The 14,422-nt window shown below is 36.9% G+C and overlaps 1 protein-coding gene across 6 annotated transcripts in view; it reads left to right on the forward strand.

Annotated features, from left to right (window-relative positions):
- Positions 1-14,422, forward strand: part of BMAL2 (basic helix-loop-helix ARNT like 2) — a 70,153-nt gene that overhangs the window by 23,710 nt on the left and 32,021 nt on the right. Inside the window, exons 2-5 of one of the 6 annotated variants that reach the window (XM_017849991.1) lie at positions 5,444-5,594; positions 7,302-7,403; positions 13,172-13,213; positions 13,950-14,057. In XM_017849991.1, coding sequence (XP_017705480.1) covers positions 5,444-5,594; positions 7,302-7,403; positions 13,172-13,213; positions 13,950-14,057 — 403 coding nt within the window. The remainder of the gene's footprint in view (positions 1-5,443; positions 5,595-7,301; positions 7,404-13,171; positions 13,214-13,949; positions 14,058-14,422) is intronic. The other 5 variants (XM_017849993.1, XM_017849992.1, XM_017849994.1 and 2 more) reach the window with 5 other exon arrangements.

Here is a 14,422-nt window from a genome sequence, read left to right on the forward strand (position 1 = left end):
TTGTTTGTTTTAGAAGACAGGGTCTCACTCTGTCACCCAGGCTGGAGTGCAGCACGCTCACTGTAACCCTCAACTCCTGAACTCAGGCAATCCTCCCACCTCAGCCTCCTGAGTAGCTAGGACTATATGTGCGCACCACCATGCTTGGCTAGTTTTAAAATTTTTTTGTAGAGACAGCATCTCGCTGTGTTGCCCAGACTGGTCTCAAACTTCTGGCCTTACATGGTCCTCTTACCTTGGCCTTCCAAGTCTTCATGCTGGAATTATAGGCATGAGCCACTGCACCTGGCCAGCATTATGTTATTTGATTCATTCGTGTTGAGTATAGCTGGGCTTCATTCATTTTTGTTGCTGTTAGTATTCCATTCAGTAACTAAGCAATGGACCCATTTTGCTGATGAAAATTTAAAGTTTCCAGTTTTCTCAAGTTTTTGTGGTTGTTGTTCAATTACAAGCAATGTTGCTAATGCATTTCTTACACCTGTCAGCTAATACACAGTAAGAGTTTTTCCATATGCCTAGGAGGGCAATGCCAAGTCATATATTATATATGTGTTCACCTTTATTATATATGGTTTCCAAAGTGGCTGTAGCAACTTACATTCCTGCCAGCAGAGCATGAGCCTTTCCATTGCTCCACATCCTCACCAACACTTGATATCATCAAATTTTTCGATTGTAGCCATCATATATTAGTATATCACTACAGTTTCCTTAGGATTTTCCTGGTTACCAATGAGATTGAGTATCTTTTCATCCATGTGTTGACAACCGGAATTTCTTTTATGAATGCCTATTCAAATATTTTATCCAGTTTTCTATTGAGTCATTGGTCTTTTTCTTATTGATTCAAAGCCATTCTTTATATAATCTGAATACTAACCCTTTGCTGTTTATATGTCTAACAAATATCTTTTCCCAGTTTGTGGCTTGTGGTTTCATTCTCTTTGTAGTGTCTTTTGATCAACATTAACTTAAAAATTGTCACATTTAACAATCTTTTCCTTTATTGTTTTTACATTTTATGTCTTGGGAATTTCTTTCTATGAAATAAAAATACTCTCCCTCCTTTAGAGTTGTCTTAGTCTATTGCTGCTGTTATAACAAAACACCTTTGGCTGGGTAATTTATAAACAACAAGTTGTTATTTCTGACAATTCTAGAGGCTGGGAAGTCCAAGATCAAGGCACGGGCAAGTTCACTGTCTGGTGAAGGCTGCTCCTTCTGCTTCTACAATGGTATCTTCTTGCTGTATCCTCACTTGGCAGAAGAGGCAAAGGAATGGAAGGGACAAACTTATCCTCTCAGCCCTTTTACGGTGGCACTAATCCCATCTCTGAGGGTGGAGTGTGCATGACCTAATCACCTCCTAGTGGCCCCACCTTTTAATATTGTTGAACTGGGAATTAAGTTTCCACATGAATTTTGGAGGAACACAAACACTCAAACCATAGCAAAAGTTTCTCTATTCTATTTTTGTTTTTTACATTTAGGTCTCAAATTCAACTGGATTTGTTTTTGTATTTGGTGTAACACAGGGAGTCTGGTTTCGTCTTTTCCATAGAGAAAACCAATTGATCCCAGACCATTTATTAAAAAGTGATTTTTTTCTCCCACATTGATCTGAAATACCACCTCTGATATTTAGCAGATGTCCATATTACATGTCTGGGCTCTTTGTTCTCTTCCATTCATCTATCTATCCTCATGCCAGTACTACACTGTCTTAATTACTGTGCCTTTACAAGTCTTGATATCTGATAGGGCTAGTGTTCCCACCTTTTCCTTGGTTATTCAGGACCCATTGTTCTTCTGTATACAGTTCGCATAGTTGTATATTCCACTTGAGAGCTTCCACCAAAAAATTAAGTATTTTGAGAGGAATTGCACATCTATTTTAGGATAATTTACATCTTTAGTATATTGAAGCCTCCGATTCAAAAGCCTGGCATATCTTTCCATTTATTTGGATCTTTCAAAATATTTTAAATAAAGTTTTAGTTTTTTCCATAAAGACCTTATACATTTGTTAGGTTTATTCTTTATAGATACTCTGTATTTTTCAGATTATTATACATTCTATCTTTTAAATATCATTTTCTTACCATTTGTTACTTTGGATAGAAAGGCAGTTGATTTTTACATATTGTTTTATATACCGCCAACTTGCTGTATCCTCTAACTTTAATGATTTATATGTTGATTATTTTGGATTTTCTATGTAGTCAATCATATCATTTCTCAATAAGAGCAAAACAATTTTATTTCTTGATTTTATATTTCATTTTCTTTTCTTGCCTTACCCTACTGTGAGCTCTTCTAATATAGAATTAAATAAGGGTGTTCTTGTTTCTGATCCTAAAAAGAACACTTTCAATATTTCTTCATTAGTATTTCTACATTTACTGAGATGATTGTATAGTTTTTCATTTATTTGTTATTGTAGTAAATTATATTCATTAGTTACTAATATGAAGGTACTCCTGCATCCCTAGGATGAAACTATCTTAGTCATGATGGATGGTTATTTTTATACATTTCTGAATTTTGTTTGATAATGTTTTATTAAGATTTTGTATTTTGTTTATGAATGAGATTGGCCTGTAATTTTCCTTTTGTACTGTCATTGTCAGGTTTTCATATCAAAATTATGTAAGCCTCCTTGACAAAGAAAAGTTGAGGGTCAAGGTAGTCCCTCTTTTTTCATATAGTGGAATAGTTTGTGTAAGGAAGGATATAGGAATATTCAGGTTTTTATTTCTCTTTGTTTCAATTTAGGTAAGTTAAAATTCTATAATAGAAAATACTCCATCTAAATTTTTAAAGTTTGTTAGCATGATTTTTAATGATATTTTATTATCTTTAAGCAGATTTCTTGTGCATGTAAATTATGACCCCAAATTTTATTATTGTTTTTGTACGGTCTTTTCTTTTGGAAAATCTTGCCATAATAAGTTGTTAGAGTTCCACATCATTTGGAAGAAATTTGTTTAGCTTTGTTTGATCTACACTCTTATATGGTTTATATTCTTATTTTCATTCATTCTGGTCTTATTTTTATGATTTTTTCTCTAGTTCTTTGGATTTATTTTACTGATCTTTTCTGATTTCTTAAATTATTTACTTATTAAGTTTCAATTTTCTTTTTTTAAACATTGTTAAAATTTCACTCTAAGTAATGCTTATGCATCTCTACACATTTTTGTGTGTGACATTTTATTAATATTTAATTGTAAATATTTTGTCATTTTACATTTGAATTTCCTCTTGTCCCATAAATTATTTGTGGGATTCTTGATTTACAAAGATATAGGGATTTTCTGGTTATCTTTTTGTTACTGACTTCCAACACAATTACACTGAAGTCAGAAAATGTTTTATGTATGATACTAATTTGTCAAAATCTTTGAGACTGATTTTTGGTCCAGTATATTGTCAGTCTTTATAAATGCTCCATAGTTGGCCAAAAACAATGAACACTGGTGTTTCAAGCTGCTAGGCATAGTGCTCCATATATGTGTGTTATATGAAGCTTGCCGATCGTGCCAGTTAAATCTTCTATATCATTATTTTTACTACTTGATCTATCAGTTACTGTCAAAGATGTGTTAAAAATATTCCACTATTATTGTAGACTTATTACATTCTCCTTGTAAATATTGTTACATATTTTCAATCTGTGTTATTGGGTACAAATTACCTTAAACTTTTTATATGCATATTAATGTGAGAAATATAGTTAATTACAGAGGCTCAAATTTAGACTATAGGTTATTTTGGTTCAGTGATTCTGATTTTTATATTTTGTAAAACATTTAATAAACCTCACTTGAGACAAAAAGGATTTTTTAAAATCACACTTAGCAATTCAGAGTTAAAAATATTGGTGTCTCTTGACTTTGTTAACCCATTTCTGGGATACTGTCCAAAATAACCAGAAGTAGATAAAAAGCTTTATGTACCAAAATACATATTTGTACTGGCAAATAAAATAAAATTAAATGTCGGTTCTAACAATAGGAGAGTGGTTAAATAACTGGACACAGCTACATGATAATGTATTATACATCCATTAGAGTCATTTATAAAGAATTTATAATAAAACTGGAAAGTTATTATGTCACAATGATGCATAAATCTGACTACAGTCGATCCCCTTACCCATGGGGGATATGTTCTGAGACTCCCCAGTGGATGCCTGAAACTGCAGATAATACCAACCTCTACATATATGAATTTTTCCTATACATACATACCTATGATAAAAGTTTAATGTATAAATTTAGCATAATAAGAGATTAACTACAATAATTAATAATAGAACAATTATAACAATGTGCCAGAATCATTACTCTTGTGCTTTGGGGCCACTATTAAGCAAAATAAAGGTTCTTTGAACACCAGCACTGTGGTACTGCAACAGTGGATCTAATAACCTAGCCAGCTACTAAGCAACTTGCGGGCAGGTGACATATACAGCGTGGATATGCTAGGTAGAGGGATGACTGTGGTGTGAGATTTCATCATGCTACTCAGAACCATGTGCAATTAATAACTTATGAATGATTTATTTCTGGAATTTTCCACTTAATATTTTCAGACCAAAGTTGTGCATAACTGAAACCACAGAAAGCAAACTGCAGATAAGAGGGGACTACTGTATACTGTATGATTTCAATTACCTTAATGATAACTATAGAAGAAAATTCTAGGAAGAAGTATCTCAAAAGCATTGTAACATTAATTGGTGTAACACTGGGGGAAAAATGGTTTTTCCCCCTTCCTTTCTATTTTTCTGTGTTTTCTGCATTTTCTACCATATTCAAATTTCTTTTACAATATAGGAGGAAAGCCTTAAAAGCATGGACTAAGAAATGCTTATTTAATTAATACTTGAGTGTACACAATTAGTCTTTCATTCTGTTATGCTGGTTTTGGCTGATATATATATGTAATGTGTGTATATATATAATGTGTATATATAGATATAATGTGTGTGTGTCTGTGTGTGTTTATTATATATATATATACACACATTTTTTTTGAGAGGGAGTCTTGCTCTGTTGCCCAGGCTGGAGTACAGTAGCATGATCTCACCTCACTGCAACCTCTACCTCCCAGGTTCAAGGGATTCTCTTGCCTCAGCCACCCGAGTAACTGGGATTACAGATGCCCAGATTGCACCTGGCTTATTTTTGTACGTTAATAGAGATGGGGTTTCGCTGTGTTGGCCAGACTGGTCTTTATCTTCTGACCTCAGGTGATCCACCCGCCTCAGCCTCACAAAGTGCTGGGATTACAGGCATGAGCCACCGCGCCTGGCCTTAGCTGGTATTTTTTAAATATCAAGATAGAAAAGTCATTTAAAATGTGTGATATGGATATGTACAAAGTAAAAGTTAATGTTTAAAATAAATGTCTTGTTGTACTCTGCTGCCCGTAGGTAAAGTGTTGAGAGAGGAGAACCAGTGCATTGCTCCTGTGGTTTCCAGCCGCGTGAGTCCAAGGACAGGACCAACAGCTATGGGGTCCTTCAGCTCACACATGACAGAGTTGCCACGAAAACGCAAAGCAAGTGATTCAGACCCATCCCAGTAAGTGAATTTGTTCCTCTAACCCAGTGAGAGCTTTGACTCTAGGGAGAAGAGGAAAATATTCCTTTTAAAATCTTTAATTATTTCCGAGTTCATGGTAACATTTGGAGACAGGAGAGTACTTATCCACCCAACTGCTACCTTTGTCAATGACTGACTTGGAACTTTTCCATCCAGCTCTGAAGAGGGTCAGCTGGAGTCTGAAAGAGACATAGGAACATGTGTTTTATTTGGTTAATGTTTATGGTCATGGCAAGATACTTGCCTTCCTTACTGAAATCCTTATAAACATGAGGAGAACACCTTGGATGTTTGACTTAAAATAATAATGACTACTTCTCACCTTACTCATCATGTATAGAATAACCAACCCTTGGTTATCTGTGGTCAGTTTAATCATATAAAACTCGTGCTTTCCGTATTTATTAAGTCAAATTGATAATAAAGTCAATGTTAAGAATACCCACTGTCTCCTTATTTATTTTTGTTACCCCTGCAGCTTCAGTCCTAAATATTCTTTAATGACTTCCCCAAAGCTGGAGTTTATATAGTGAAAACATGAGGGCAAGCCAGGTACAGTGGCACACGCCTGCAGTACTGCTTAGCTACGTGGGAGGCTGAGGTAGGTTCATTTGAGCCCAGATGTTTGAGACCAGCAAGACCCCATCTCTGAATAAATAGGTATAAAATTTAGAAAACATTAAGGAAAAATAAAGATAGCCGTCTAGAGCAACTCATCATAGGCTGGTACTTTACATAAATGTGAGAGTTGATGACAGTACTCCATCATGAATGAAGGGAAAAATCCTGAGTTGGGAGTTGAAGGTCAAGATAAGGACATAATAAAACATCCTGGCTCTTTTTTGTTGTTGTTGTTGGGGGATGGTATTCAGCTCTTTATTTACAAAGTGGGCACATGCTGGCTCTTTTTAACTCAGTTCTTCCCAATACACTTTATAATTTAGCTTCAGTTCCCAAGACAGTAGAGTAAATACTAAAGCACTTCCCACGCCACATACAAAGGATTGGAAGGTTTTCTACTGTTTTTAGTTGTCTCTGTTCCCTTAGTCTCTTCCATTAACATGGATGCTTCTGAAAACTATAGTTGATGAAGTGACAGTCTTTTTAGACTATCTAGCAGTTTTCCATCCTAAATTATCAGTCAATAGCCCCCACTTAACTTGAGCTAAAAGTGACTGTTAGTTCTTTTTATTTGCTTCTTTATTCTTCAGAATCATAAGCACCGCTGTTCTTTCTTGGTGTCTAAATATGGTTTCAGCAATTGAAGTGGGAACAGTGAATATAGAGGTAGCCCAGCTTCGTGCCACATGGCGGGGCACAGATGAGACCCTGCAGTGGTTTGGGGGTGAAATGGAAAGTGGGATCAGTGCAAAAATATAAGAAACATGCAAAGTACTGACAGTACCGACATTTTTTTGTCAGCAAGCAACACTGAAGATTATTTAGGCAACTACTCACATTTTAGAAAAGGAAAAAGCTAGAACTCAGAAATGTCAAGCAGTTTGCCCAGCATCACACAGCTTGTTAGAATGCCTGATTCCAGATGTGGTATTTTCTCCACTTCACCCAGCTTCCTGTCACTGGGTCGCTGGACAGAGTGGGCTGCTTTCTCCACTTGAGGACAGGCTTGCTGTCCATTCCCAGAACATCTGGGTAGGGGGTGACCCAAGGCCTCCTTCCTTCCAGGTCAGGAATCATGACAGAAAAAGTGGTGGAAAAGCTTTCTCAGAATCCCCTTACCTATCTTCTTTCAACAAGGATAGAAATATCAGCCTCCCGTGGCAGCAGGTAAGTCCTGGACCATTTTTGACATACTCCCTCCCCTACTTGAAGAGGGCATAGAGTGGCAGTGAAAACATAATACATGTACCATTGATTTGCTCATCATCTATCCCAGAGCTTCTCTTTTCTGCCCCAATGCTTCCTTTATCCTACCAGTTTCCGTTCCCTTTAATGAAATTATGGATGTCAAAGTATGTGGTGCTGACTATATAGTGTCGTTCCCCAGGACTCAGTGCAGGAAAGCCAGTCAATAGGTGAGGCTGATTTCACTCACATAGCCTCAGAGTGCTGGATATTTTTAAAAACAAAGAATATGTGAGAATGTCCACCCTTTCTGTGGCACTGTTGGTTTTGAATGGAGAGCTGGTTCTTTTTTTTTTTTTTTTTTGAGACAGAGTCTCACTCTGTCGCCAGGCTGGAGTGCAGTGGCGCAGTCTCGGCTCACTGCAACCTCTGCCTCCTGGGTTCAAGTGATTCTCCTGCCTCAGCTTCCCAAGTAACTGGGACTACAGGTGCCTGCCACTATGCCCGACTGATTTTTGTATTTTTAGTAGAGATGGGGTTTCACCATGTTGGCCAGGATGGTCTCAATCTCGACTTCATGATCCACCCACCTCGGCCTCCCAAAGTGCTGGGATTATAGGCGTGAGCCACCGCACCTGGCCGGAGAGCTGGTTCTTTAAAAGGGTCTTTGATGAATCTGTGGAATGTAGTCATTAAACATTTATTGGGTTGCTACTATGTGACAGTCAGTAGACTAGGAGAGATAGAGACACAATGGTACAGGAAACTTGTGCAAGTGGAAAAGATACAAACAATTATTTTACATCATGATAACTGCTATAATGGAGACCCTGGGTACTATGTCAGCAAATAAAGTTAGGCATTTAAGTAAGATTTAAATGTTTCCTGGAAAAGTTGACTTAAGCTAAGTTTTAAATGAAAAAGAGAAGTAAGTCTACAGCCAGGTATGATAGCTCATGCCTGTAATCCTAGCACTTTGGGAGGCAGAGGTGGGAAGAATGCTTGAGCCCAGAAGTTCGAGACTGCAGTGAGCTATGGTCACGCCACTGCCTTCCAGCCTGGGTGACAGAGTGAGACCCTATCTCTATAAAAATACATTTAAAAACAGAAGAGAAGAAGTGAGTCTACAGAGCAGGAGTGGAAAAGATATTTTAGGTGAAAAGAACAACCGTGCAGGCATACAGGTATGTAGTTGCATACTCCTGATCAGGAAATGAGTGGTTGTCACCATAGAGCAGAGGGTGCACTTAGAGGGAGGTGAGCTATGAGATTTGAGGGATAAACACAAACTGAGTCATGAAAGATCTGCTGAACTGAAGAATCTGAAAACTGTCTTGAATGCAGTAGGAAAACTGAAGAATTCTAAGCATGAGAAGAACTTGATCAGATTTATATTTTTTAAAGAATTGATTGCCTCTGCACTTTTTCACTTTTTTATTATGGTAAATACACACACACACATGTATACGCAAACACACATATATATTTAAATAACATGAAATTTGCCATTTGAACCACTATTAAGTGTACAATTAATTGACATCAATTATAGTCAGTATTATAGACCATCACCTCTATTTCTAAAACTTTTGAATCACCCCAAAGAAAAACTCTGTGTCCATAAACAACAGCATTTCCATTCTCCTCTCTCCCAATCCCTTGCTAACCTCTAGTGCATTTTCTGGCTCTATGAATTTGCTTATTCTAGATATTTCACATAAGTGGGAGTCCGAGGCAGTTGGATTGCCTCAGCTTAGGAGTTTGCAAACAGCCTGTGCAACACGGTGAAACCCTGTCTCTACTAAAATACAAAAAATTAGCCAGGCGTGGTGGCAGGCACCTGTAGTCCCAGCTACTTGGGAAACTGAAGCAGGAGAATTGCTTAAACCCAGGAGGCAGAGGTTGCAGTGAGCCAAGATCGTGCCACTGCACTCCAGCCTGGGCGGCAGAGCGAGACTCCATCTTAAAAAAAAAAACAAAGTGGAATTATATGATGTTTGTTCTTTTGTCTGACTTATTTCACTTAGCATAATGTCTTCAAGTTTCATCCATATTATAGCATGTGTCAGAATTTCATTGCTGTTTATGGCTGAATAATATTCCACTGTGTATATATACCATATTTGATTTATCCAGTCCTCTGTTGAGGGGTTATTTCCACTTTTTGGCTATTGTGAATAATGCTGCCATGAACACTGATGTACAAATACCTGTTTTAGTCCTTGCTTTCCATTATATTGGATGTATGCCTAGGAGAGAGTTGCTGGGTTATGTGATAATTCTGTTCAGTTTTTGAGGAACTGCTATACTGTTTTCCACGGTGACTGCATCACATTACATTACCATGAGTAGTGTACAAGAGTTCCATTTTCTTCACATCCTCACTGATTCTTATTATTTTCAATTGCTTGATTATAGCCCTCCTGGTAGGTGTGAGTGGTACAGTCTTACAGTTTTCAAAGAATCACCCTGGAAACAGCATGGAGGATGGTTTGAAGGAGGAAGATCCAGTAGGCAGAGAGAACCACGGAGAGTAGCTCTTGCCAAGGATGAGGTTTTCCGAGCTTCAATCAAAGAGAGTGGCCCTGGATAGGAAGGGGAGGGAAAGGAAGGGACATATGACACACTTAGAAGATAGGATCAATAGGACTTCATGATTGTTCATTGGGAGGAGGATATAAAGTGTGCCCACGTTTTCTGACTTGGGCTCCTAGATGGAGGGTGGTATTTTCATTCACTTATATTGAGGCAAAGATGATGAGTTGAGTTCTGGACACACTAAGAATGGGATATTTATAGAACCTTCAAGCAGGAAGATGGACATGAGGATTTGGAGCTCAGGGTGGAGGCCTGGCCTGGAGTTAGAGACTCAGACATCATTAATGCACAAAAAGTACTTGAACTGATGATGTGGGTGACGTCACTGGGAGAAGCTTATGGAGTGGGGAGACTGGGGGCTGAGGATATACTCTGGGGGTGCTGACCTACAGATAGTACAAGATGAGGGGAAGCCTGCCCAGACTATGTGAAGGCATGGCTCTGAAGTGGGAGCGGCACACAGAAATCAAAGGAAGCACGTTTCAAAAAGAGGAACGCCTGACAAGTGGCACATCTGGGGAATATTTTGAGATTGCATCTGCCTCTAACTTTGTCTTTGGTTGATTTAGAAAGAATGCCTACATTTCATTCAAAATGCAGTGAAAATAGTTTTCAAGAAAACTTTGCATTGTGTTTGAAATTCTATTACTGTAATGTAAGGTGCTACACTAAGAAAATGTATCCCAGTAATGTGAACATTATTAATATCAGGAAGCTTATTAAAATACATTTATAAAAATTTATAAAATGTTAGGATTATAGACCAAATTTACTAATTATCTAGATTTGTCCTACAAACAAAAAAATGAACTGTTTGACTAACAAGATCTTGCCTTTATTCTATTCTGCCAGGGGCCATTAAATAGAAGAGTATTTGCATTTAATAAGTACAGTATATTTGAATTTCACCAAGGAGGCAAATTCACTTAGTGAGTTCATTTGCTAAAATGCCAATGATCAAAGCAAAAACATGATCTTAAAAGGTCAAAGTTTACCTTTTGAAATTGAAGTAATGTACATATATATAGTCAGTCCTTCATATCTATGGGCAACCAACCAAAAATTGAAAATATCCAGAAAAACAAGTCTGTACTGAACAGATCCAAACTTATTTTTCTTGTTATTATTCTCTAAACAGTACTGTAGAACAACAATTTACATAGCATTTACATTGATTAGGTATTGTAAGTAATCTGGAGATGATTTAAAGTATATGGGAGGATGTGCGTAGGTTATATGCAAATACTACGAAGAGACTTGAACATCCACCGGTTTTGGTATCTGCAGGAGGTGCTGGAGCCAGTCCCCCACGGATGCTGAGGGACAATTATATATAATTCCAGACTATTAGGAAGAAAGTTATTGACCCATATAATTGTTTTCTGTTCATTCCTTTAAGATGGCTAAAAAGAGAAAAGAAGCTGACTTAATCTGACCCTCTCTTTTGCCTCAGAGAAACCGTTTAATTTTATTTGTACCAGCCACACAACAGGCTGACAGTGGTGAGAGAAATGACCAGGTATGGTGGAAGGCACACCAGGTCAAGCATAGTGGAAGGCCAGCCTGTGTTGAATAGTCTTCACTTGGCCTCCTACTAGTTATGGGACCTTGGACAGTCATAAACTTTACTCAACTCCATCTGTAAAATGGGGATAGTAATAACTTCATCACTGTGCTGTGAGAATCTAGTGTGGAAATATTTTTGATAAAGTACCATAAATATAAAAGCTCTTCTTGATTGAAATTGTGAAAAGGAAAAGCACCACTTGATTAAGTGTTAGTCTTTGTGGTCTTTTTTATTTGGAATATTTATAAGCATCTCTTTATGAATTTGATTAACTTTTCTATAAGCGTTATCTTTTTTTAAGTAGAAAAATATTAAAACTTCAAAAGAGTTCAACTGAATAAGACAGTTCTAAAGTAGGCCAAACTTTTTTCAAAGCCTGAAAAATGTTCATTGTTAAATATCTGTAAAGAAGGAAATTTGTTAAGATGAATCAGAAGCCTTAAAATATTTATCCATAAATTGTACTCCTAGGAATTTATCCTAGAGTATAATTCGAGATGCACACATCACAATATTCTTAGCCATATTATTTATGATATTGAAAATATTCGAATGTTGAAATATCCAACAATAGCAAGCGAATAAATTATGATTTAACTAATCAATGGGCTACTATTTAATCATTTCAAATTATGTTCTCCAAGAATATGTGAAACTATGCAGAAATATTCATGTTAGAGTGTTAAATGAGTAAGACAAGACATGAAAATTATATACTATGATCTGAGTTTTATTTATTCTATATGTAGAACACACAGAAATATCCACATGGTACCCATACACCATGGCTAAGTTAAATAATCATTGTATGTATCTACATGTTTAGGAAACGCAGGAAGGAGACATGTTAGAATATTAACTGTGATTACTTCCAGATGGGATTATGGGTGCTTTTCCTGGAATTTTTCAAATCTCTCACAAAACGATACATTTGGAAATATGTCTTTTAAGATTACATATTTTTAAAAGCTATGCAGCCTGCATAATTTTTAAATGCTGACAGTCTTTTATCACCACCAATGTTTTTCATTTTAGTAATGGTCTGGTGAGTACATTTCTGATACTAGGAACTATACTAATGTGAAAATTAATATTATTTGCAAGAGTTTCCAGTTTTCAATATTTGTTACCATCCAGATGGATTTTTAGGCAAAATAAATTCCTTTTGATTAAAGATCTGGAATTCTTAATCCATTTTCAGGCTGTTTTAATGTAGCTATCATAAAGTTTTTGGTTAAGCCATCAATGATCTTAATAACTTTAATGTTAATTCTATGAAAATCTTATTATTGCTTAAGTTTGTCATGAGATCATATCCAAGTAATACACTAATTATTGCTCACTGTCAGTTAACATAACTTTTGTTATCCTTATGGGAATGGTGTTGCCTGTCAGCGTTAGGAAGAGAATGGTTCCTGTAGACGGTAGTAATCATTTCAGGTCATTAGGTGCTCAAGGGAGCATTTACAGCTAAGGATTTTATAGGAATTAGGATGATTGGACTTAATCTCACATCTGTTTCTCTCTCAAGAACTACAAAAAAGGTATTTCATGTAGTTTGATATTTTATCCTGCTTTTTTGTAGAGTGGAAGATGGTGAACACCAAGTTAAAATGAAGGCCTTCAGGTACATTGACTTGTTGAGATGGTACATGGTGAGTGGAAAGGTACACAAAGGCAAGCCTGTAGCCTAAGGCAAAGGTGACGCCAAGATAGAAGGGCTTGAGGATGAGACTTTTCTCTCTTGTTATGCTCTGAGAAGCAATGTTATCAGGCACCTGTTGTCTTGCTTTTCTGTCTACTTGAATAACATTTTGGCTTTCATGCCTTTAACTTTCTCTTAGAATAGCTTTTTTCAAAAAAAAAGAATATTTTCTTTAAGCACTAAAGAAAAATTGATTCATGACTTAAACAAATCAGTTACTTATGAGGAGCATCTGACTGTTAGAAACCCATCCTCATAAGTTCTTTGTCAATTATTTCAACATATTTTTTCAACAACAACAACAAAATATTTTTCTCCATCTGGCAACATGGCCTATCAGAGTTTTGCTTTTTCTCCATTTATTTTGTTTTCTGATAGGATTCTGCAAAATACTGCCGTGATTCAAAGTGGCAGTAACTATACACAGAATTAGGAGCCAGAGCTCTGATGAAGTATTAAGCAGAGAGCTAGCCTCTGGATAATTACGCCTTTCCTTAATGAAAGCCTCCGGAAACCTTTTCAGGTGCAGCTCCTTCAAGTAAAGTACCTTATTCAGACATTGGTTCTTTCACCTTGCCCTGGGTTTCCTGGCTCCCAGCATCATCATTCACCTTCTCCACCGTGGGCTTTCTCCCACCCTGCTCTCATCTCTCTCCAGATCCTGGCTCAGAGAGAGCACCCCTTCCTCTGCTGTACATCCTGGAGTCAGGCGTCTCTATCCATCGCTGCTGTCCATGCTGATGGGGAATACTGTTAGAAAGAAGAGGTGATTCTTCTAGTGAGAGTGTAACTACAATATTCTTTTAATCATAACACTTTAATTTTAATCGAGTTGCTCTGTAATCCCAGCTCCTTGGAAGGCAGAGGCAGAAGAATCATTTGAGCCCAGGAGTTTGAGGCTGCAGTGAGCTATGATCATACAACTGCACTGCAACCTGGGCAACAGAGTGAGACCTTGACTTTAAAAGAAAAGAAAATATCTAATTGCTCACAAATAGAACAAAGTATGAGTAGATAACTGAATTTTATGTGAATACACATCTAATTTGAATCCTATCCACTTCATCCAACAGTATGTATTTTGTTCCGGGAGTGTCATTGCCAAGGGTGAATGGTTGGGGCAGGGAGTGT

The sequence above is a fragment of the Rhinopithecus bieti genome, unplaced genomic scaffold (assembly GCF_001698545.2).
Source record: "Rhinopithecus bieti isolate Rb0 unplaced genomic scaffold, ASM169854v2 scaffold_33437, whole genome shotgun sequence".
NCBI classification, from domain to species: domain Eukaryota; kingdom Metazoa; phylum Chordata; class Mammalia; order Primates; family Cercopithecidae; genus Rhinopithecus; species Rhinopithecus bieti.